Genomic DNA, 25,753 nt, shown 5'->3' with positions numbered 1-25,753 from the left:
TTTTTTCCAGTTTATCGGTTTCAATAAAGTCTTACTATTTTACCATAATTTTCATTAAAGTCCCATTATTTTACAATAATTTGGGACTTATTCGTAAATTATGGAAAAATAATGAGACTTTATTAAAACCGGGTAAGTAATGAAACCGGTCAACTGGAAAATAGGACCAAATCGCCATTTTTACCGGTAATTGAGACTTTTTCGTAAACAAATTTTAGTTTGAGATTTTTTCGTAAATTAAAGTAAAATATTGAGACTTTTCCGGAGATTTTCCTTGTTTATATGTAATACATGGAGACTTTATTTTTACAAGTGTATTGTATTTAATGTTTTGATATGACATTTATAATTTCTCAAACCGTTTGACCTATATGAAGGGTGTTTTAGGAGACAATCACAATCGAGGGGAGAGGACGAGAGGACGTCCGAGAATAAAATGAGCTAGATAGTGTAAGACATGACCTTAGATATGATACAACTAAGACTTAAGATCAGGGTAGCATAGTAGTATTTAGGTAGTTTAGGGTGTAGCTCTCTTTTCTTTGTTTGGGCTATAGATATGATAGGCGATTTTGGCAAAAGTAGTTGTTAGTTAGAAGCGGGTAGCGGTTAGCTGGTAGCGTGTAGCGTGTAGCGTGTAGCAGGTAGCTGGTAGCGGGAAGCTGTAGCTTTTATTTGTTATATGAATGTTTGGCAAAAGTAGCTGGAAGCTTTTGAAATATATAAAATTATATAAAAGGACAACCGATTAAAAATAAATAAATATATAAATATATTTTTAAGGGTAATTAGGGAAATTGATTTCAAAAGCTCAAGAGCTTTTTGTTAAACGCTACATAAAGTAGCTTTTAGAATCAGAGCGTTTTGTTAAAGCTAAAAGCTAAACTTTCGTACTACCAAACGAAGTTTTTTGTTTAAATTAGAGCGTTTTATCAAAAACTAAAAGCTAGAAGCTCCGAAACACTTCCAAAAGCTCCGTGCCAAACACGTACGATATTTTATCATGTTTTTCTTACGGAGCCTTGCCCCACTTTACGTACAAATTTATTTTAGCTCAATGTGAGAGCTTTTATCATTCTTATTTTTATTTATTTTTTTGTTTATGTATTTGTACCTTTTTTTTTTCTTTTTGACGGAAGTTTTTTACAAACGTAGTTTCATCACCATATGGTAGGAGTTGTCTGACTATCCTACATCTCCCTTACGCCTTTCTTATGAGACTCATATAGTGTTCATGTTGACCTGTAATTACTTTTTTATTCTCTACAAAAGTAAAAAACATATTGTTACAACAATAATCTATCTTCAATTAAAATGATTTAAGATGTATACATTAATACTACACGTTAAACGGGTTTCGACTTAAACGATAGCCCAAATGAAGCTGGGCCAAAACAATTCACAATATGTGAATATGACACATGATATCAAAAAAGACACGAGACCATTTTATTTCGATATATCATCCATAAATACATGGAATAAAATTTTGCATGTTACATATATATCACCATCTTACCTTGAAAACCTTACATTCATGTATTTAGATTCTTGCTTTTGGTTGGGTAAACATGCCTCGGAATCATCAACATACAAACTGAGCGAGGATTAAAACAGGTAAATATAACAAGGTGGAATGAAGAACACCACCACGTCATGCAAAAGTTAACTACGTCGTTGGATAACATGATGATTTTGAATCATTTGATCATAGTCGATGAGTGAGGTAAGGATAAGTTGCGCCGGGACCGGCGACAGGCCCAAAAAATAGCGTCGTGAACCACCCAGCCTGAAGCTGTTCTTCCCGTTCCAACATGATTCGTTTCTCTTCTTCCACGATCTTATCGTACAACTTCTTGCTCATATACACCATCACCGCTTCCACACCTTCCGCCACCACCTCCGGAGGAGGATCCATCAACGGATTATGGTCAACTACGAGTCTGTTTAGATTCACGAGACGAGCGAATGTGATTGGAAGTTCGCTGATTTGGTTGTTGCAGACGTCCAGTTCCCTAAGGCTGGTTAGATTTCCGATTGAATCCGGGAGGTATGTAAGGTCGTTGAAGTTGCTACCGATGTTAATGATCTCCAGTTTTGTTAACTTTCCGATGGAGGATGGGAGACCTTTGAGCTCGTTGAAGTGTACATCTAGAATCTGAAGAGATACCATTTCGCCGATGGAGGTTGGAAGGGTGCGCAACTTGTTCAAAGGCATCATAAGCTTTTTTAGATTCACCAGTTCATACCCGATGTTGGCGGGGAGATACGAGATCTTGTTGAAACTTGCATCGAATTCTACCAATGATCTGAATTCAATTAATCAACAACATTAACTAGTTTGTGAGTTTAGAATGATGCAGAGGGAGGGAAGAACAGAAATTAAATTTGGTTATATTTACCTGCATTTACAAAGTCCATCGGGCAATGAAGTGAGCTTGTTCCTCGATACATTTAAGATCTGCAACTTCTTTAGCGATCTGATGGCATCTGGTAGTGATTCAAATAGATTAGCAGAAACATCAAGTGCCTCGAGATTCGTGAGTCCTGCAACTGAATCTGGAATGGCCTGTTTCGATACAAAAAAGTTAATTAGAGCAGAATCGAGAAAGCTGAAAGATATCTGTGATTTGATTCCTTTAGATCGATCTGAAGATGATTGGAATAAGAAATAATAGAATGTTAGAAGACGAACCATAAGTTTATTGGAGGATAGGTTAAGGGAAACCAATGTACGAAGCTTCCCGAAGGCTTCAGGGATGAAGGGCAACCGGCGACGAGACAAATCAATCCGTTCGACACCGTTAATTAACGCATCCTGAAGAATATCAGCCATCTCCTCCTTAACCTCCTCGGCGATGGTCGGAAGCATGGAAGAAGCCCTCCGGTCAAGGACGTTTAACTTTCCTGCCGCCTTAGCCGTCTCATAAAGCTTCTGAAGCCTCCTCTCGGCTACAATCAACAAATTGGCATAGCTGTCATGCATCTCATCCAACGAGATCAGGGCCCTGAACATCTGTTTCTCCCTCTTTACCGCTTTCCTCCTCGATTCCACCTCCTCAACGCCGCCTTCGGCCATCGCGATCTCGTCCAACTGCTGAGCGAAGGGCGAATCCATCTCATGAAGTTTCACCCTAGCGGAATCAACAGCCTCGGGGTCGGGACGCTCGCCAAGAGTTTTGAGGACGGACCGAATCTGAGAGACCTCGACGACGACCGAACGGATGGTGGCGAGGATGTCATCGTCCGTAAGTTGAGCCACACGTTCGGCGAGTTCGGTGTAGGATTCACGTTCGGAGAGTTCGGAATAGGTTTCCGGTAAATAAGACGCCCGGATTTGTTTTTCATTCTCAAGCTCCTGCAATTGCCGGCGTTTGAAACTAGGAATTTTTGTCATAACATAAGAAAGAATTCGCATCTTCCTTGGGCTTGGATTCGGATCCATGGCGCTAACGCTAAGCTAATTCAAAAGATAAATATATATGATTCAGAGAGATGAATGAACGTGACGCAGGCCTGATCGATCTAGCTTCTAGTTATTGATTATATGTTGATCGGTGCGTCACGTATGTCTCATCCGAACGGGAGAATCAGAGAAAGAAGGAAGCCAACAAATAATCGAAGGCCGATGACAACGGCATTATGACCATGATTGCATCAATTTGAAGATAACTTTTTGCAACCATGGCTTCCATATTTTCAGGTCATCTTTTCGAACATTTTCATTCATTCATTCATTCTATGGTAGTAATAGAATTTACATTTTTTTTTTTAAAAAGAAAAAGAAAATTGGAATAATTCTTACACTAGTTTTAAGTTACATTAAAATTTAACCAACCGAAATATACATTTTTTAAAATAATAACGAAATATAATGAAAGCATGCATCGTATAATTTGCGTATAACAATGGAAAATAATAGATTAGTATTGTTTGGTATAGATGTCCGTTTGATCATAGATAAAAACGGCTTGTATATATGATCGTAATTGCAACGAGATTTTAAATGATTCTTGATCTTTTCATTGAAATTTTAGGATATAATATCAAGAATTATACGATAAGGGTGCAACACCCACTTTGGGATAATTCTTTTATTTAATCTCTCTTCTAATAAAAGAATCTCTAGCATGCCACATGTCTGTTTTTTACCCTCTTCTTTGCCAGGTGGCACTTTCTCCTAAGCTCTGACTCTTATTCCCGCCCATTCCATCAACCAAGTTAAATCCCTAAATATCAGCTTCTTTTTTCCTACCTTTCCAAACTCATACGAGTTTCCAACTTGATGAGGAGAAATCAACTATTGATCACCGAGATTTCTGGGTTGATTAGCTGGAAAAGGCTAGATATACGCTCTAATTTTCTACAATTTTTCTTTTTGTTCGCAATTTTTTTTCCTGGTGTTCAACCCTTCCGATAATCTTTCCCTTGTCGTGGCTGATTTTTGGTTCAATAAGTAATAATTATTAGGCGAAGAAGGTTAATCACCACCAGGCCCCTTCTGTGCATCGAGTCATCGTCCTCCATCTCCCATATTGCTCCTTTATCCTCACCAAAAACTGATTATCTTCCTCCTCACCAGCGACTTAATGCTCATCCGTTAATGTATCTGCTTATAGCTCTACCTTCTGTGCTATATCACCACGAGATGAAGGCTCTCAAAGCATCATTACTTTGCTTCTTCTACTTTCAATTCTCTCATTTTCTACACTCACCATAAAAACCATGTTTTTATTTCTCTCTCGCGATCTATCCCTTTCTCTTTATCTATCTATCTATGCATAGAACACACATCACTGACATTACATGTATCTAACTTTACCGCTAACAAGGCAAGAGCATCTCTCTTTCATTCTAACTAACAACTATTTCATAACACATGCCAGCTGTTCGATAATTTTCCCAAATGAAATCTTTCATGTATGTGTTATCGCAAAAAATGCTATCTTTGCCTCCTTTAGTGTTTCTCTTTAACCTATTATTGTATGTATGTGTGGAAACTGTGAAAGTTGATTATCTGAGCAACTATTGAGTAATGACAATGAGCATATTTTGTGAGGACTTGGAATTAGATGTCTAATTATTTTTACTTTTAACATATATAACATGTACGTATACAATGTAAAACTAGAAATATGTATTTCTTTGGACAGCTGAAATCATGGATTCATGAAATTTACAAATAAATGTAGTTTAACTTAAACAACTTTTATGGGATAATCACTATAATAACCAAAATCATAGGCTTTTCATGGAAGAACATTTATCACATGATATCTATAAGGCTTACAAAATGGATTTAGTGAAATTCTTTTATTTTGTTCATTTCTTAAAAATGGTCCATGTTATGGTAAATCACATATTACTAGCAAATATTGTGAACGTGTGAATTTTGAATATTTTTTTTACGAAATTACATAGTTCAGCCAACCTCTATGGAATAAAAGTCTAGAAACTTCTTTTTTACGATAAGTATCTTTTCTTGCAAATTAATATGGTTGTTGGTATAAATACATGTTTTCTTTATATTCTTTTGACATTAATTTTATATTGATTTTGCGAAAAACTAACATATTTGATATTAATGATTTTTAAATAACGTGAAGCATTGGAGTCGTAACTTCCAGCTAATGGATGAAGACGAGTCTCTTGAATATAAAGCTGGAATAAACAGTGGAAGTCTTCCTATTCAAATTAAAAAGTCAAGAAGCAAACTGCACATCAATTTTGCTATTGACTGTTAAATATTACAATATTAGTTGACTTTATAATTATATTTTAATATATGTTTATTACAATAAATTAATTTATATTTTGCCATATACTAATTTTCATTTATTTCATTGATTGTGGTTGTTTTATTTTATAATCAGATTTATATTTTATTATAATATCATAATTTTTTTCATTAATTTACACATAAATAATGTCTCATGTATCTTAAAAAAAATCATATATTTATTTGAAACAATCATGATAAAGTTACATAACAATTACATAACTCTGCTACTTAATAATTTTTGAAAAAGATTAATTAATAATTAAGAATTTTAGCTATCAAAATTCGTTTAGTTTTTAACCGTGGTTCCCACGGGTTATAACCTAGTTAAACTAATTACGATTTAGTTAGAAACGAAATTGAATTTTGAAACTAATATATAGATGAAGACGAGTCTCTTGAATATAAAGCTGGAATAAACAGTGGAAGTCTTCCTATTCAAATTAAAAAGTCAAGAAGCAAACTGCACATCAATTTTGCACTTGACTGTTAAATATTACAATATTAGTTGACTTTATAATTATATTTTAATATATGTTTATTACAATAAATTAATTTATATTTTGCCATATACTAATTTTCATTTATTTCATTGATTGTGGTTGTTTTATTTTATAATCAGATTTATATTTTATTATAATATCATAATTTTTTTCATTAATTTACACATAAATAATGTCTCATGTATCTTAAAAAAAATCATATATTTGTTTGAAACAATCATGATAAAGTTACATAACAATTACATAACTCTGCTACTTAATAATTTTTGAAAAAGATTAATTAATAATTAAGAATTTTAGCTATCAAAATTCGTTTAGTTTTTAACCGTGGTTCCCACGAGCTATAACCTAGTTAAACTAATTACGATTTAGTTAGAAACGAAATTGAATTTTGAAACTAATATATAGATGCCTTATGATTTAGAAGAAGTGGGTAAGAGAATGTGCTAAGATTAATTTTTGACTTTCACTAGGTTGGACTATACTTGCAATATAATTTCAAATCTGGTTTCAATTGTGGGTTAGGAGATGTATTATGTTAAGACTTAATATGTTAAGAAAATCATTGCTCTAGTATCCATAGAAGATTAAAGACTTTTGGCGGCGATCCATTTAGCGGCAACATCTAACTTTCGCGTTAGATATCGCCGTTAAAGTTGGCAGTCGCTGCTAAAGGTAAAAACTCACGATTCGCGTCAAAAGCATTATTTAACCCTTATATGTCGATATGGGCCTAATACAACTGCTAGAAATGAAAATCGCTTATACTATTGCGGCGACGTCAATGGCGGCAACAATCGTCGCTGCTAATGCTCGAAAAAAATGCGATATAAGTTCCTTCTAGAAGGTGTCGCCACTAAAACCTAACGTCGATACTAAAACGCTAGCGTCACCGCTATGCTTTGCGCATATATACATTTCTCTTTTCCACTTTCCTATAGTCTGTCCACCCTTTTGCTCTCCTGATTTCCTGCCAAAGTGCAACTAAGACGATCGATTACCACCAGTGGCATGCTCTATCACCGGCGACGACAAGGTCGTAATCACCAGCGGCAGATTTTTCATTCCGATAATGATGACGGAAATGTCCTTCTCTTCCCTTTTTTATTTCTCTTCTCTCCAGTGACCATTTACCGAGTTGAGTGTTTGCTTTTGTGTATTAAGAAATTTTGACCTTTAAGCTCGAGTTGTCACCACTGCCGCCACCGTTGTCGGATTTTCTGCCACCACGGCACCCCCACAACACCACCACCATTCTGATTTCGTTCCACCACAAGTTCTATTCCATTTCATGAAGTATTTTCATCTAGTTCTTCATATTGTATGAATTATGTATGTATGTAATGTGTATGATGTATGTATATGAAATAGTATGCATAAATGTATGTAATGTGTGTATATATGTATGTATAAATGTATATGTTTACCTTGAAAAAAGAAAATATGTATGCTATAATGAAATAGTACAATGTTATAATAGAAAATGACTAAAAAAAGTAGGATTATATAATGTATATGAAAAATATGTAGGATGTATGTTTAAGTGTATTTGTATGAATATGTATGTATGTATTGATGGGAACATCACTTAACTTTTAAGGGCTTATTTGGAAAGTACAATGGTATAATGGAAAAACGATAAAAAGTAGATTGCCATAATGCATATTCAATATGTGTAGGATGTATGTTTAAGCATATTTGTATTTATATGTATGTATGTACTGATTAGAACATCACTTAACTTTTAAGGGCTTATTTGGAAAGCACAATGTCATAATGGACAGAATGAAAAAAAAAAATAGGATGTTGTAATGGAAAGTATATTTGTACGTATATGCAATATGTGTAGGATGTATGTTTAAGTGTGTGTATATATATATATATATATATATATATATATATATATATATATATATATATGTGTGTGTGTGTGTGTGTGTGTGTATGTACGTATTGATTGGAACATCACTTAACTTTTAATGGCTTGTTTGGAAAGTACAATGCTATAATGAAAAAAATGAAAAAAAAAGTAGTATGATTTAGGGGTAGGATCTCACAATCATATTCAGGATCCTCAATATCCCTGAAGTCGCAGTATCCTTAAACATATATCAGGGTCCTGATTGTTATCACTAATATTTCCAAACGCTTATAACATCTATATTCTTCTTTCTTTTTTACCATGTGCAAACTTAGTCAACACAAGACTCATTCTCAACGGAGAATCACTTCAACCAAGCTTAAGACCCGAGAATACAAAGCCAAACAAGATGCAAATGTTTGTTCAAGGAGGATCCTGGAAAATCAGACATCTTGTTATTCAACTTAGACTATAAATAACACCTGTAAATTGCACACCACATACACTATTAACTCCATCATTACACTTGTATTCGTATTATCTTCATCATCTCTGTAATCTCATATTAAAATAAAAAAAAAAAACAACAAGGCAGCTGATCATTATCACCCTAAGGTTTTATGACGGAGATCCTATAAAGAATCAAGGTTTTATGACGGAGATCCATCATTACACTTGTCTCACTTTGATCAGTACTCTATGTTTGCATTATTCTAACACCACGACCTCTCATACAATTTGGTTGAATTACATTTGATCAATTTTTGGCCAAAACAATTTGGCACCCATTGTGGGGCCGTGGTGTACACAATCGTTAGATTATCATGTCTATCCAACCAATCTTATCGTTTTCCTCCATTTCTCTCATTTCCTCTAAAAACCTTCCACCACCTCCAGGCGGAGATCCCAGAAAAGCTTCTGAGGCACCGAAGAAAAACACTTCTTCGGTCGCTACCCAATGATTTCAGGATCCTCCTGTACTGATTTCCAATAATGAGCTCTTTGCTATGATGAAGAGATTGGAACAACAAGTCACTGAGCAGCAGGAGGACAACAGGACAGCACTCAAGGAAACGGACAGAATGAGGGCGAAGATCCACAAACCCTAAGAAGCAGCACCCTCGATCTTGCAACCCAAGATCCTAAGATTTGACAATACATGATCATTAGGAAATTGTTGTGAGATAGGATCCTCAACACTGACCCCAGCTCCCGCTTAGGGTGCATCTCCAAAACAAGGATCCTAGTAACTTTGTGAATAATAATACTTTTAATACTAACTCCATGGATATTGATGTAGGGATAAGCCCGATCATAGCCAATGAACTTCAGCAGTTAAGGTAGATAATCTCAAGTGTGCCCGGGGTGGTGCAACCTATACCGGAAGTTTCCCCAACGAGCCACATGATCTCAAGATTTACTCTAGTGATTACTGATATTGAAGTCCCAAAGCAGTTACAAACTCCCAACATGAAGCCTTATGATAAGACTACGGACCTAAAGAACATGTGGCACAATACAGGGAAAGAATGGAGATCATCCCCATTCTCACACATTTGAAGGAAGGTTGCCTATGCAAGGGTTTTGGTTCGACCCTCACAAGATCAACCTTGAAATGGCTACTAAATGTTCCTCCTTACTCGATTACTTTATTTGCATATTTAGTTAATATTTTTAGCAACCAATTTTCTTGTAGCAGAACATTTGAAAAGATCACTAGTGATCTTTATCGTGTGCTTCATGATCCTAAGGAATCGCTCAGGGATTTCATGAACAGGTTTGGAAGGGAAGCTCAGGGATATGGGAACCGCCATAGAAGCCTTCAAAATGGGCTTAAAGAAGGAGTCTCCTTTCTACGAAGACCTTGTAATGACTCCATGCAAAAGAATGGATGAAGTAAGGAGCAGAGCACTGAGGTTCATAGGGCTCAAAGAAGACAAGGAGATCCAAAAAAAAGCAACCCATATGATAACCCCAATAGGAAGGCCGATTCCTCGGTCCAAAGATTCTATAAATCCAAACCTTATTCCAAATTTGATCATGATAGGGTCCATGCCCTTGAAGATGAAAGGGAGAAAGAAGAATTTCCTAAGATCACTAACTATTATTTTTTATGGATATTTCAGGTTTAATATTTGCTATGCAGGATCTTGGCAACAAAGCAATATAGCCAAGAAAGGGAGAGAAGTCTACCGCCTAGAAAGATAAGTCCAAATTGTGTGCATAGCATGAGGACTTCGGTCACATTACGGAAGATTGCATAGCCCTCCGAAAGGAGATCAAGTACCTACTTAGCAAGGGTTACCTCAAGGAGATCCTTGGAAGAAGAAAATAAAGATCCAAAGAAAAGGATCATGATCCTCATAATATCCTAGAGGAACCAGGATCCCCTCATGTGGACGCCAAGGTAATCAATGTGATCTCTAAAGGATGTAATATTAGTGGTACCTCTTATTCTGCAGCAAAAAGACATGTCAAAGTGTCAAAAACGGAGAAAGAAAAAAGGCCTCAGAAGAATACATCGATCACAAACGATAAGGAGATTACCTTTAACGAAACTGATAGAACAGACGTCCAAGATCCCCACCACGATGCACTGGGTTCACCTTTTACATCGCCAACCATTTTGTCAGAAGGATCCCTAGTCAACATTATACTCCTGGATGCTTTAAAAAGGATGAACATCCCAGAAGCCAAAATAGTCAAAAGATCCACAATACTAATAGGATTTAGAGGCGAAACAAAGCATACGGTCGGTGAGATAAAACTACTTATCTACATAGATGTAGTAAACTCTATGTAATGTTTTTTGTGTAATTGTCACAAATAGGTCGTAGAGGGATGGTACTAGTGCTAGAAAACCTTTCGTTTCGAGGTGCAATATTTCTACCGACTCCCAAATTTACTTGTGCTCAATCTGCCTATTTTCCCTGAGGGAGAGTGTTGTAGATTTTGCACGTTTTCATAATGGGTCAATTACTGAACTGGAATCTTTTTCAGATGACCAATCAATTGGGTATCTCGAATTTGCATGCGCTTAATTAGCCTATTTTCTTGATGTTGGGGCAAGATATATTCGTCATCTGAGAGATACTAATGTGGATCTGCATGCCAATAAGAAAGACTTGTGTGGTCGTCTAGCTTCTTTGGAATGTAATGCAAGTACTTTTGATAAAAAAAACAAAACAAAAAAAAAACCAGGGTTACTTGCGTCAAACAAAGCGGTAGTGGAGGAGCGGGTAGCGAACATGGAGTAGAAAGGGGATGAGATTATGCAGAAGAATGAAGCTTTGAGCATTCGTGTTGAGATTCTAGAGAGGAAGTTGTTGGAGAATGATAAAATTTTCATTAATACAAAAGAATTTGCAGCAAAATTAGAATGTCATCTTAAATGGGTTGTGAATAAGGGTGCAGTGAGAATTATGGATAAGGTTATCGAGCTTCTCAAATTTATTCATGGCATTGGTCTTATCAAGAATATATGTTGGATTGTCGGGGAAGAATCGGGTCGGGAAAGTGTTAAGAGGGGAGTTGTTGTTGGGACATTTCACATTGGTGCAACTAGTTCTTCTTTGAGCCATGTTGGTGAGGTTACAAATTATATTTATGCATTTGTTTCCTGTGATTATGCAACCTTACTGCACTTGGGAGAATTGGATGTTGACGTCCTGAGGGAGTTATGCATTTATGAAGATAATGTTGATAGAGGTATCAATGGTGTAGTTGAGATTACAGGCTTGGATGATGACGATGGCAAAGGAGGAAGATTTGTTGCGTGATAGGTTTGTTCAATTGTGTTACCCTTTTTGGGTGGGAAGATGATAATATCATGAAAACTTTTGTGTTTTCTATCTATCTTTCTTTTGTTATTGTTTTCTTTTGGGATCCCTGTGTGGCTGTGTAATTTCTATAGGGCTTTCGGCCCATGAACAATTTGTTTTCCTTTTTTTGTCAAGTGGTTGCTTGCTTTATTTTATATATTGATGCATTGTTCCTTTTGTTATTGTCTAGTACTATTGAATTACTCCCTGCTTGTTTAGAATAGTTTCCAGTTGGAGCTATAGTTTTTCCTTTGTCCCTCTCTTTCTTTTTTTAGTTTATTTATTTCTTGATGTAGAGAAGCTTGTCGTTGTTTAGTGTTGGATTGCGTAGCTAAAAAATTCTTCGCAAAGGTTGCAATCCTTTCAACCATGTCGAGACGGGGCTGAGTAATCTACCACCGTGAAGAGTTGAGATGAGAAGCCAAGCAACTTGTGGTATAGGTTGCAATCCTTTCAACCATGTCATGATAGGGTTGAGCAGCCTAACAACTCGTGGTAAAGGTTGCAATCCATTCAATCATGTAGAGACGGGGCTGAGCAGTCTGCTATCATGGAGAGTTTAGCTGAGAAGCCAAGAAACTCGTGGTAAAGGTTGCAATTCTTTCAACCATGTCGAGACGGGGCTGAGCAGCATGTCGTCATGGAGAGTTGAGTTGAAAATCCAAACATGTGCATGCATAAAAATGAAAAAAGAGATTTTTGGTAAAAGAAAAGAAATTAGGTGATCAATGTAATAGGGATGCTTGCATAAAATACTAAATAAGCGAAGTCGTTGCAAAATGGTGTAGTATGGGTATTTCCACTTCTTAGAGTTGTCTTCTCTTTGTTGCATTCTTCCTCTTCTCCTCCAATTTTTTAAAAGACTTTTTTATGATCATGGATGTTCCATGTGCAAGGAATTTGTCTTCCTTATAAGGTATCTAACTCATAAGATCCGTTATGATGTGCTTCGACTATTCTGTATGGACCATCCCATGTTTGGCCTAGCTTGACTTGCGGTACACTATGGCTAATTTCATTTGCTCACATCACCAAGTCTCATACTTTAATTACTCGTTTATGTACACGTTTGTTGTAATAGTTTTTTGTCTACATCTTGTATAATGTTTGACGGAGTTGTGCTATTTCTTTCTTCTCTTTTGAGAAGTCGAGGTTGTGGAGGAGATCACTGTCTAATGTGTCCTTGTTGAATTTTGTGACTCGCATAGATCCAATTAATAGCTCTGGTGGGAGTACTACTTATGTCCCATACATCCGGATGAAAGGTGTTTCTTTGGTATTGGTCCGTGAGGTAGTCCGGTAGGACCATAACACATTGGGGAGCTCCTCGACCCAGTTGCCTTTTGCTTTGCCTAACTGCTTTTTGATTATGCTCACCAGGGTTATATTTGATACTTTTATTTAATATGGAAGCTACTAAGTTGTATTTTCAACCCATGCTCTATTATATCCCTATCAACTCCCACCATATAATATGGTTTTCACATTAAAACATGTGGATATTTATGGAGTAATACTATCAGTTTTCCTCTTGTTGTCTTAAGGAGTGTTGTCCCGGTACACACTAGGGATGAAAGTGGGTCCAAACCCAGACCGGATGGACCCGGACCCGGAAAACCCGGAACCGGTTAACGAGATTTTCTAGAACCGGAAACCGGACCGGTATATAGGAACCGGGTACGGTTCCGGGTAAAGTGGGTCTAGAACCGAAAAACCCGAAAACATCAAAGTGGGTAGGTTGGAACCGGATAAAGTGGGTTTAGAACCGGAAAACCCGGAAAAAGCGGAATTTTTTGGTAATTACTTACTACTTAGTAGGTTAAACTTCGAAATTTTTCATATTTATATCCCGACTTTGGGTGACTATAACTCATTGAATATGAAACCAAAATTAACAAAATTATAGTCTAAAATCATGTACAAACTCTAAAATACACTTTGGAAATAACCGCATGTCAATCTTACTTTAAACGAATGATATTTTCATGTGTTAAAATTTTCACATAATACAAAGTACAAAAACAAATAGCTGAAAAGTTGAAAATTTTCAGTTTTGATATCCCGACTTCGGAGGGCTGTAAATCATTGAATGTTAAACCAAAAATAACAAAATTATAGTCTAAACTCATGTACAAACTGTAAACTACAATTTGGAAAAAACCACATGTCAATCCGACTTCAAACGAATTAGATATGCATGTTTTAAAACTTTCACCGAATACAAAAAAACTAAAAACTAAAAACTTCCAACTTTGATATCTCAACTTTGGAGGACTATAACTTAATGAATATAATACTAGAAATGGCAAATTTATAGTCTAAAATCATGTACAAACTCTAAACTACATGTTGGAAAAAACCGCATGTCAATCGGAGTTGAAATGGATGAGATATGCATCTTTTAAACGTTTCACAAAAACCGGTTCCAGCCCTAAAAGTGGTTCCGGTTCCAAACATCGGTTCCGGTTTTTAGACCCGGTTTACCCGGACCCGATGGACCCAAACTCGGATTACCCGGAACCCGAATAAAGCCAATTTTTAAACCCGGAACCAGAACCGATTCTATATATTCCGATTCTAACGGTTCCGGTTCCAGTCTGATTTTGGTTTCGGTCCGGTTTTCCGGTTCTAAATCTCATCCCTAGTATACACCGTTGCTCTGGGTGACTAGCATTGATGATCTCCTTTTCTTTGGGTGTTTCCTCATGCGGACACTTGACTCCTTTGGTTATGTCTAATGCCTCCATAATCTAATAGCATTTGTGTCGTGTTGGTGTTGTGGCGACCACTGTTGTTGGGTCATCTGTTGTGTTGAATTTGACTAGTCCATGCAATGTCGACGTTATAGTTCTGAATTTAAGCAGTGTTGTCCTACCCAAGATAACATTGTGTTCTGTTGGGTGTCGAATTACAACGAATTCTAATAGTACTATTTTCTTCGACTTCCCGTCATGACTTTGTAGTGAAAAGGTAATTTCATTGTTCCTAATGGCCATATGTTGTGACCCGTGAATCCTGTTAGTCTTCATGCTGATGGGTGGAGTTCTTTCCATGCCCTGGACAACTATCTGAAGCAATACTCGTAGATAATGTCGGTTAAGCTTCCTATATCAATATAGACTCTATGAATTTTTGTATCGCATATGTATCCCTAAATGATAAGCGGGTCATCGCTACTCCAGTTATTTGGTATTGGGGCATTAATCAAGAAGCTAAGATTCATCATATTCTTGATCAGGTCTTCACTATTTTTGGCTTGTTTTCTGTTGTATTGCCTTGACTAGATGGCCAGTATCTCTTGAGTTTTCTCTTTCACTGCCTAGTTATCTCGATTTTGTCTTCGTGGTGTCTTGTTTTCATCTAGCTTGTTGCGGAGGTTTCATGCTATTTTTGTGATGTTTCTTTTCTCATCTATCTCCCATCGAAGCATAGTACACTCACATGTGTCATGCATTGTGCTTCAATGATACTCACAATACATTGATCTTCTTCCAGAATGTTTCTCCTATTGCATGTCGGCAACCTCATATACTTATGTTCTCCGCGTTCTTATATCATCTTTGTGATATGGTTGGTATCTTCACGACAACCTGGCTGCCTGGAACGTTTGTCGTTGATGGATACCATGACCATAGTTACTGGGTGATCAAGGTAACATGATTAGGGGCTGGATATTGCTTTGAGATATGCTTGTTTATCTGTCGTTCCCTCTTCCTGCCTTAGGTATCTTTCAACTCGCTCTTTAATCTCATGATGCGTTTAAGGTGGCCTTCCCAAAAACTTCATAGATAATTCTCCTAGCAACAGTCCCCACGTAAATGCTCCAACAACCATGCTTTCGTCTTCAAGGTTTGCTTTGGTGAATTGTTGAAAATATTCATTAACCGATTTGCCCCTCCTTTTGTTTACATCTAATGATAGTGTGATTTTCCCTTTTGCAGCTTCATAATTGCATGAAGTTTGTAAGGACAACATACTTCAATTATGTGAAGTTGTTGATGCTTCATGGTGCTAATGTTTTGAACCAAGTCCCCATGTTGCCATCAAGTGTCGTGGTGAAGTAAATGCACCAGAATTTCTCGTCTAACTTGAGCGATGTCATTATCCATTCATATATATCGATGTGGTTGTTTGGATCGGTCGTTCTGTCTTACGTTTTCAACGTCATTAATTTATAGGTGTTTGGTATTTCATAATACAATAGACCCGGTGTGAAAGGGGAGCTTACACTTCTTCCTACCATGTTTTGATAGGGGAAGGGTTCTTGGAGTGACGTAAACGGTCGGGTGTATGTGTATGAAAGGCTCTACAAAGGGGTATGGGTTTATATATGGAGTATGATGAAGATGTGTTTAGAATTGATGTCTTTATTGTTAAAGACATGTTTTCCATAGGTGTTATTAGTGAGTTTTGTGGAGTAAAGAGTGGCGGCATTGGTGTCGTTAACGGCGGGTTTTGAGGTTGTATTGGAAATTGATCGGCGTTCCTCCCGTGACCAGTGTGCTATGAGGGATGACGATATCGTTCAAGTTTTGACTTGCCAAAGGTTTTTACAGCTCATTCGTCGGAGGAAAAAGTGGTGGCGTCAGGACATGTGTTAACCAGGGCATCCAAATTTTGCTTAATGAATTTATGGATGTTGTTGGAATGTTTGGTTGATCTGATGTTGGTGTCAAGACCGGAGCCGGTACTTGTTCTAGTGGTTGCATAGGGTGGATTTGGCTTTGAATGACTCCACTTCCTTCACCGGTTTCTACCATTGCTACCGTTCAGAAAAGTGATTTGTGTGGATTTTGTTCTTCGTTGTACACAACAAATGGCGCCAATGATGTAATGGCAATCCTAGAGCGCTAACCTCGAGCTTGAATGTCGGAACCGGAACCTCTAGTTACACACAATGTCAGTCGCTTCCTGGGAGGGGGCTACAATGATCTAGTCAATAAGTGAGCGGAGAAGATGAGTATAGGAGAGAATGTCTGAGAAGCGATCCTCGCACCTAAGTTATCTGTGTCCTTATATAGTTAGGGTTTTTAGGGTAACTAATTGTAAGGACCACTATGAGGACCACCTGAACATATTTTTCAGGTCAAAGAGGCCCAGATTCGACCAGTTGTCCTGTGACTGATCGTCAAGGGCGTTGATTGGTGTTGAGGGGATCTCCGTTAGCGTCATGGACATTCCCTCGTGCTGGCGTCTTCTCTCGTGCTCTAATTATTTGGTCTACGTGTCGACTAAGTAACCCATCGGTCCTAAACCGGTTTGTTGTTTGGTTATTTGTATGGATGTTAGGCACGTTTTTCGTCTCTAAGACAAGCCGGCCTAGACAGTAACTTGAGAGAACCTCCTGGCTGGGAAATATAGCAAAGCATATCTTGAGCGATATGGTTGGGTCTCGTTGTTGTCCTTGTTGCGTCGCGACGTATCCACAGGTATACATCATTAATATATATGCTAGATATACATAGTATACTTATATATTTATGTGCTAGATAAACCTTGCAAGTTAACAAGGTTAAATTAGACCTTGCAAAACCTTTCAAGTTAGACCTTGTAACTTGACAATGTTGAGAATCCAACATTAACAAAGTTAAATTGAACCTTACAACTTGATAATGTTGAGAACTGAAACTTGCAACTTGACAAGATTAAGAAATTAACTTTGCAACTTGACAAGATAGAATTGGACCTTACAACTTCAGAAAGTTGAATTGGACCGCTTATTGGTTCGACACAATACATCGATCCAATCCGGCAAGCCGGATTAGCCTAACGATGTTATGATTTTGATCTTGCAAAACATAAGACGATCGCCATCGATGTATAGTTTTACGATCGCTACCCTCGATGTATAGTTTTAGGAAAATCAAATTGATTCCTACTTTATTCTTGTATTTTATCCTCCTATCTATTCATTGATCGTCAAATATAATCCATTAAGTTTTTTCTTTGTATTGCCAAATGTAATCCATTAAGTTTTTTTCCTTGTATTATCCTATGACACGTGTCATACTTCGGTGAGTAGGAAGAACAATAGGAAGATTTGGTAGATTTGGTTGGATGATATTTAACTTCTCATAGTTTTATCATTTATGATATAGTTATATATAGCTTATAACGTATGTTAATTTGAGGATCCACCACCTTATTCATCAAATCACTATTCTTAATCAACTGTCCCACGGATCTATATCATCAAATAACAGTCCAAGGTTATCTCTTTCGTCACGTTGTGTTGCTCCCTGCTGTCTATTACTTTCCTTGTGCTTTTGGGAATCATAACTATAAATTCAAAAGGATTATGATCGTGTTTATTCTTATCATTGAATTTTCTCCATCCATATTAGTGCAAAACCATTTATAAAAAATATATATACCAATAAATACAACGTTGATAATTAATTTCCATCAAAATTGTGGGAGCCTGACTCTTATAATCAACTTGTTCCAAGAGAATGACGCCATGATCATTCCATCCTGGAGCAATAAAATCGACGAAGATATATAGATCGAAAAGGGATAGAAAATTTACTCAGATTAATTGAAAAAGACTGAACTTATTACCTTGGAAATTAAAGAAGCCTCATATCGCCATTAACACTGGTAGAACATCATGGATGTCCGTGAAGAGTATAGAAATTCGTAGTGTAGTAAGAAAAGAAAACAAGGTTAACGAACTGTTTGGAACCCTAGCAGCTTCAATTAAACTCCAGGCATAGATGGTATAAAAATTAATAAATAAAACAACCATCAATCTCACAAAATAATATATGGATTTCAATCTTATAATAGCATCTACTTGAGTCCAGTAATCCTTCTTGTTTTTCTAGTATCTAAACCATATTTTACACTAGGGATTTGTTGATCACGTTATCTACCGGCAAAAGGAGGGTTAGCAACCGGAAAACCATGGAACTTGAAGGCTGAGAACGGACGTTGTTGCGTAATTGCGTTATAATTGGCTACAACTGGACCCCGCAGCGGTGTTGCGACAGGAAAATCGAAAAGCGAAGCAGCAGATGAAACAGGAGAAATTGTCTTCAACGAATCGATGGGGAAAAGAACAGCTCTGATCTTCACATCTGGAGAAACTCGATCGTACTCCTCTAATACAGCTGCGAGATCTTCATCGCCAGTAATAGACACCAACACGTCGAGATCTTCGGTCGGCAGCTTACACTTCAGTTTGACGGAAAATCCACACGCCTCCCAGAACTTCACGATCAGCTCTGCGTACGTGACAAAACGGTCGACGGCGAGAACTCTGGTATGGCCACCGACGTAACGAAGCTTGCCGTCTATCTTACGTGGCTGAATCTTGCCGCCGTAGCTATAGAGAAACTTGATGGTCGTCGACGACGACTTATCGTTGGAATCCGTTATGCGAGTCATGGTTTTTGAGGGAGAGAAGAAGATCCTAGAAGAAGTGCTGGAGGATCTTCAGGGGTTGGCCGTATATGTAGCTCGTATTTATAGTGCAGGGGTTTTTATCTATTTATTTATATTTTCCATTTGATAAGTAAATCTTTAGGATATATTTTTGGAGATATCTGTTAAAAAGATAACAAAACAGACTCCGAGTATAACTAAATAATCATATGTTATTTAGGTTAGTGTCATTAAAACTTTAATTAATTATGTGTTTTGAACTTCTTTGGTGTTTAATTATTTTTTTGTGTATGTGTATGGCAAACTACTATATTTGTTACTCTTAATTAAATTATTTTATCCAATTTTACAAGTACAAAGCTTCATTTTTTGCATGTATGATGTTAGGTATGTCAAAAATAATCGAAACCCGAACTACTCGTGCAACCCTTTCAGATGTCGGGTATATTAGGTTGGGTTAACCCGGTACTCATTTCGATATTTGGATCACTAGATTTTTATTAGGTTGGGCATAAGTTATGTATTTGGGGTTTTAGTTATACTCGAATACCCAATTTTTTTTAAAGGTGGTCAGTTAAATAATATCCACTTATTCATGCTTCTCGTTCTTAGTTCTTACCCGTTTTCTATTTTCTCTACTTGATGATCACATCGTCTGAGAAGAAAACTCTTCGCTTCTTTTTCTTCCTTCTAACCCTACGAAGTCAAAAGATTATCACTCATTACCGCCACGAACTCAAGAAGATCTTGACATCTCGTCGCCACTCACCAGTCCTCGTCACCACCACCACCAACACGCATTGTGATTTAAGTGCTTGTCTTCTAGTTTCAAAGTAAGTGGGTTGTTTTTTGGTTAATTTCTTGTTGCTTGATTTTTTTTTATTTTTCTTTTTTTTTTTTTTTTAATTTTTGTGTGGGGAGAGGGGTGTTTCAGTTTGGAAATTTGGTTAGCTTGTCTTTGGTGTTTCTACTATGATTTATTCAGTTTCTAGTTTACCATGTGTGGGTTTATGAACTTGAGTTCTTATTACAAAGTTTCCGTGTCACATGAGTGTTCTTGGTTACACTTCCGTTTGATTTTCCACTATAAATGTAACTTCATAACTCAAAATAAATATATCGAACCATGTGCTAGTACAGTGCTACAACCAAATTAACAATACACTTCAAAAGATTGCAATAAATGCCCTTTCATATTATTTTGGAGTGGTTGAATTCTTGAAGGTCGTTTCACTCTTATATGTTCTTTTCTGTTTTAATTGTTGCATCGGTAGATAAACTTCTTGTTGTTTTTTTTAATTATTGCATGGCTAGCCAATCTTATAATTCGTGTTAGTGTATATATATATATATATATATATATATATATATATATATATATATATATATATATATATATATATATATATATATATATATATATATATATATATATATATATATATAGGTTCAGATTCATTTGAAATCATTCTAATTTTGTGAGACCGTGAGACCAAATCTAAAAATAATTTTAATATGCAAAATAAATGGAAAAATCCAAAAATTCTTTTTTTAAATATTATTCTCGGAACTTGAATTAACTAAAAAAAATAAAAAAAAAATTCCGTTTTTTTTTTTTGAAAAATACGTAAAATATTCTAATAGAATATTACACTGACATATTCTAAAAAATAATTTTAAAATGCAGAATAAATGGAAAAATCTAAAAATTTATTTTTTAAATATTATTTTCGGAACTTGAATTAACTAAAAAAATAAAAATAAATTCCATTTTTTTTAAAATACGTGAATATTCTAATAGAATATTACACTGACATATTCTAAAAAATAATTTTAAAATGCAGAATAAATGGAAAAATCTAAAAATTCTTTTTTTAAATATTATTTTCGGAACTTGAATTAACTAAAAAAATTTAAAAAAAAATTAAAAAAATAAAAATAAATTCCATTTTTTTTTGAAAAATACGTGAAATATTCTAATAGAATATTACACTGTACATATTCTAAAAAATAATTTTAAAATGCAAAATAAATGGAAAAATCCAAAAATTCTTTTTTTAAATATTATTTTCGGAACTTGAATTAACTAAAAAAAATTAAAAAATGCGTCTCACGGTCTCATAAAATATAGGTGGTCTCAAATGAACCTAACCCTATATATATATATATATATATATATATATATATATATATATATATATATATATATATATATATATAGGGTTGAAATCGGTTGAAACTCAAAGTTTCCCGAGAATCCGAGAACTAAATGTGAAGCGTTGAATTAAAACTAATTCATTAAGGACATGATCGTTATCTTACCAATCTCATTTAATGTTTAATTTTTTGTGTTATTTAATATATTAATATAAATATCGAAAAATTAACAAAATAACTCAAAATTTCGGATTTATTTTTTAAAAAAAATAATTTTCGATTTTTTTAAAAAATAGAGATTTTTTAATTTTTTTCAAAAAATATTAATTTTTCAAAAAAAATGAAAAAAATAATTTTTTAAAAACTGTATTTTTTTTTTCAAAAAAAATGCATTTAAAAAAAAGCTGCATTTTTTGTAGAAAAAAATTGTATTTTTTTTTCAAAAAAACTGCATTTTTTTTTTGAAAAACAGCATTTATAAATAATAAAAAACTACGATTTTTATCATAGAGTGCAATTTTTTCCAAAAGTGCATTTTTTTAACAAAAAAATCAACGTTTTAGGTGCGTATATGCATATTTCTTATACTATAATATTTTAAAGTAAATTATAAAAAATCTCATTTTTATTAATCAATCTATAAACATAATACAAGTATTTTATTCGATACAAAACAAAATATAAAAACTACAAAGATTCTCATAGTTATCATTTTTTTCATATCAAGATTTCCATATTTTCTTCAATTTATCACTTTTCACCTCTTCAATATTTTCAACAAATTCTTCAAAACCTACAAGAAATTTTTTTTAAAAAATTGATTAATGCAAGAACACTCAGAAAAATGCACAAGTATATATCATGTAATATTCACATGTGATTATATCATGTAAGATTCAAATGTGATTATATAGACGTAATTCATATGTGAATTACTTGTAATTTACATTTAAATCACATGTAATTCATATTTGATTCACTTGTGATCTACATGTGAATCACATGTTATTCACATGTGAATTACATGTTATTTACATGTGAATCACATGTAATTCATATGTGTTTCAATCGTGATTTACATGTGAATCACATGTGATTCATATGTAAATTACCTGTGATTTACATCTGATTCATATGTAAATTACCTGTGATTAAATGTGAATCACATGTGATTCATACGTGAATTACTTGTGATTTACATGTGAATCACTACATATTTATGGTCTTGCTTCCAATTAATTACTAAAATATTATGCCAAATCTCACAAATAACATATGAAGATATCCACTCAAATATCATAATATAAATTATTAAATTATCATAGGTCGGGTTCATAAGATTCCAAAAAAATGCAGTAAAAAACGAAGATTGAAAATTTTGTCCCATCAACACCGATCCAAATACAATGCATGTCAAATCCCCCTTTTAATAATTTCTGTCTTGACTAGATTGTGCCTGATGCAAAAAGGCATTGACCATTAGGCTGTGTCCCTGAGGATTCGACCCTGCTTCCCTGTGCTATATTTTTAGTGCGAGCAGCAGTGATAATTTATTTGCTTAATACGTGTGCGACAGCGTGTTAACAAATTGGCGCCGTTGCTGGGGACACGGTGCTTTCTAATAGTTTTATGCCAAGAATTTTCGTTCAGGTACACCTTTAGTTTTTTATCCAGAAATCGAGCGAACTGCAAGGAAACTGAAGAAAGAAGCAGCAAGAAAAAAACAATCAGCTGGTCTCTTTGGTTCATCATCTTCCATACCCCCAGAAACCTCCACACCACAAGGCACTCCCTTGTGGAACGAATCAGATCCGTTTTTTCCGAAAGTACCCCCATCTTCTCCTCAAAACAACTCATATAAAACTTACTCCCCACCCTTTTCGTTAAAACTGAAACCACAGACTCTTCAGAAACCGAATCTGAAGACTTAGTTATGAGTGGAGACGAAGCAGAAAAGACCCTTAGAGAGTGGGCCACTCAAGAGGTCAACCAACAGCCCCTTTGCATTACGTTTCCAGAAGCCCAGAACTTCGAACTTAAATCTGGGCTGATTCATCTTCTTCCCACTTTCAAAGGATTGGAAAACAAAGACCCACATAAATTCCTCAAGGAATTTCATGTGGTTTGTTCAGGAATGAAGCCTCATGTTGTCACAGAAGACCAGATAAAGTTAAAGGCATTCCCCTTTTCGCTTCAAGATTCTGCAAGAGAATGGTGGTATGAACTCCCATCAGGTTCCATCACCACTTGGACAGAACTCGCAAAGTTGTTTTTAGAGAAATACTTTCCAGAAACGCGAGTCTCTAGTCTCAGAAGAGAAATCCTTGGTATCAAACAAGGAAAAGGAGAAGCTTTACATACCTACTGGGAGAGATTCAAGAAGTTGTTGGTCTGTTGCCCCCAACATGGAATTAGTGATTACCAGCTCTATAATTGTTTCTGTGAAGGTATAACACCCATGGAAAGACGGCTTATAAATGCTTCCGGTGGTGGTTCTTTGGGTGACATGACCCCAACTGAAATAAGAGAGTTGATTGAGAAGCTGGCGATCGAGTCTAAACATTCCGGGATGAAGACGAGTGGTATCCAGATCAGCCAAGAGGGGTCAAGGAAGTCAGCAATGTTCATCTGGAAGCTCAGATATCTGAATTGACAAAAATTGTTATGCTCTTGACTAAAGAAAAAGCAGTTGCAAAGAAACAATGTGGGATTTGCTTAAAGACTGATCACCCTACAGATATGTGCCCAATATTGCAAGAGGATACAGTTGCAGTCAAAGTTGTCGGGGTCTACCAACAGAATTTTCAAAATAATTATCACCAGAAACAACAATTTCAGCCTCTACCCGGATTTCAGCAGTAGCAAAATTTTCAGCAGCCAGGCTTTCAGCAAAACTTTCAGCAGCAAAAATTCCAGAATCAGAATTACCAGAATCAAAACACACATCAGCAACCCAGTAGTTCCAGCATGGCCTTAGAAGATATAGTAAAGAGTCTTGCCACGAGCACCTAATCAGTCCAGACCGAAACTAGAGCTAGTATCAAGAATCTGGAGCAACAGGTGTCTCAACTTTCCACTTCTGTGGGTCATCTGGAGTCTCAAGGAAAGTTACCAGGGCATACCGAAAATAATCCAAAGCACAATGTGAGTGCTATTTCCTTGAGAAGCAGAAATACATATGAAGGCCCAAGCTCATCTGAACCAGAAAACAAAGATGAAAAAGAGTTCGAAGAGGTTCTGATAGAAGAAGGAGATGTGGAAGGGATAGAAAAAGAAGCTGAAGCTGAAGAGTTTGAAGAGGTGTTGGTTGAAGAAGAATCTGAAAAGCTGGAAGAAAAAGAAACTCCAACACTACCCAAGCCAATTCTAAAGGAGTACAAGCCATTACCTCCATTCCCATTAAGACTGAAGAGTACGAAGCGCGAAAGAGATGATGAAGATATTATGGAAATTCTTCGCAAGGTTGAGGTAAATATCCTACTTTTAGATATTATCCAACATATCCCTCACTATGCTAAGTTTCTTAAAATTTTGTGCAAATCAAAGAAAAAAATGAAATTTAATGAGATTGTAAAAGCTGGTGAAAATATCTCTTCTATTTTACAAAAGTCATGCTTGACTTAGGAGCTTCAGTTAATGTCCTCCCGTTTTCTATTTTTGAAAAATTAAAATTGGGATCTTTGCAAAAAAACTAGGACAATTATACAGTTGGCTGACCACTCAACGGTACACCCAAAAGGTGTATTGGAGGATGTTCTTGTTCAGGTGGATAATTTGATTTTTTTCCCGCTGATTTTTACATTTTGGACATTGGAAACTTGGATAGTTTAGATACAAATTCTATTATTTTGGGAAGACATTTTATGAAAACTGCAAAAACAAAAATTGATGTTTTTGCTGGTACACTTTCAATGGAGTTTGATGAGGAAGTTGTGAACTTTAAAATTAAAAATGATGATTTTCCTTCTAAAAATATTTATGTCAGTTATATGGGTACCAACAGTCCTTTTTCTGAGGACTATTGTGATTTTTCTAATGGTTTTGTGCAAGATTTATTTTTAGACAGGAAACTAGATAATTATACATTAAAGGAGCTGAACATAGATAAGCTTGGGGAAGATGAGAAAAATGTGATTTCTGACATGAAGCTAAAAAAGAAAAAGAAGAAGTTGGGTGCTGTCAAGAAGAATGGAAAAAGAAAACGGCTCAAAAATCTAAAATTTGAGTCATTTGATAAAAATTTGGA

The 25,753-nt window shown here is 35.6% G+C and overlaps 2 protein-coding genes and 1 non-coding gene across 3 annotated transcripts; all 3 read right to left on the bottom strand.

Moving 5' to 3' along the window:
- Positions 1–1,427: 1,427 nt before the first annotated feature.
- On the bottom strand, positions 1,428–3,726 carry LOC145102544 (plant intracellular Ras-group-related LRR protein 9-like). The gene is made up of 3 exons (XM_079039963.1): positions 2,696–3,726; positions 2,403–2,569; positions 1,428–2,309 (listed from the first exon to the last, which is right to left on the bottom strand). The coding sequence occupies exons 1-3, from the start codon at positions 3,443–3,445 to the stop codon at positions 1,709–1,711; spliced, it is 1,518 nt and encodes a 505-aa protein (XP_078896089.1). The 5' UTR covers positions 3,446–3,726; the 3' UTR covers positions 1,428–1,708.
- Positions 3,727–18,831: 15,105 nt separating this feature from the next.
- LOC145098803 (RAF-like serine/threonine-protein kinase PRAF) lies at positions 18,832–19,353 on the bottom strand. Its single transcript, XM_079036407.1, has one exon. The coding sequence runs from the start codon at positions 19,351–19,353 to the stop codon at positions 18,832–18,834; it is 522 nt and encodes a 173-aa protein (XP_078892533.1).
- Positions 19,354–23,812: 4,459 nt separating this feature from the next.
- LOC145103635 (small nucleolar RNA R71) lies at positions 23,813–23,919 on the bottom strand. Its single transcript, XR_013706715.1, has one exon. It is a non-coding gene; the product is annotated as a small nucleolar RNA R71 (small nucleolar RNA).
- Between the last annotated feature and the right edge of the window lie 1,834 nt (positions 23,920–25,753).

The sequence above is a fragment of the Lactuca serriola genome, chromosome 4 (assembly GCF_051521515.1).
Source record: "Lactuca serriola cultivar US96UC23 chromosome 4, Lser_US96UC23_V15, whole genome shotgun sequence".
Classification (NCBI taxonomy): domain Eukaryota; kingdom Viridiplantae; phylum Streptophyta; class Magnoliopsida; order Asterales; family Asteraceae; genus Lactuca; species Lactuca serriola.
This window is presented reverse-complemented; position numbering and strand designations above follow the sequence as displayed.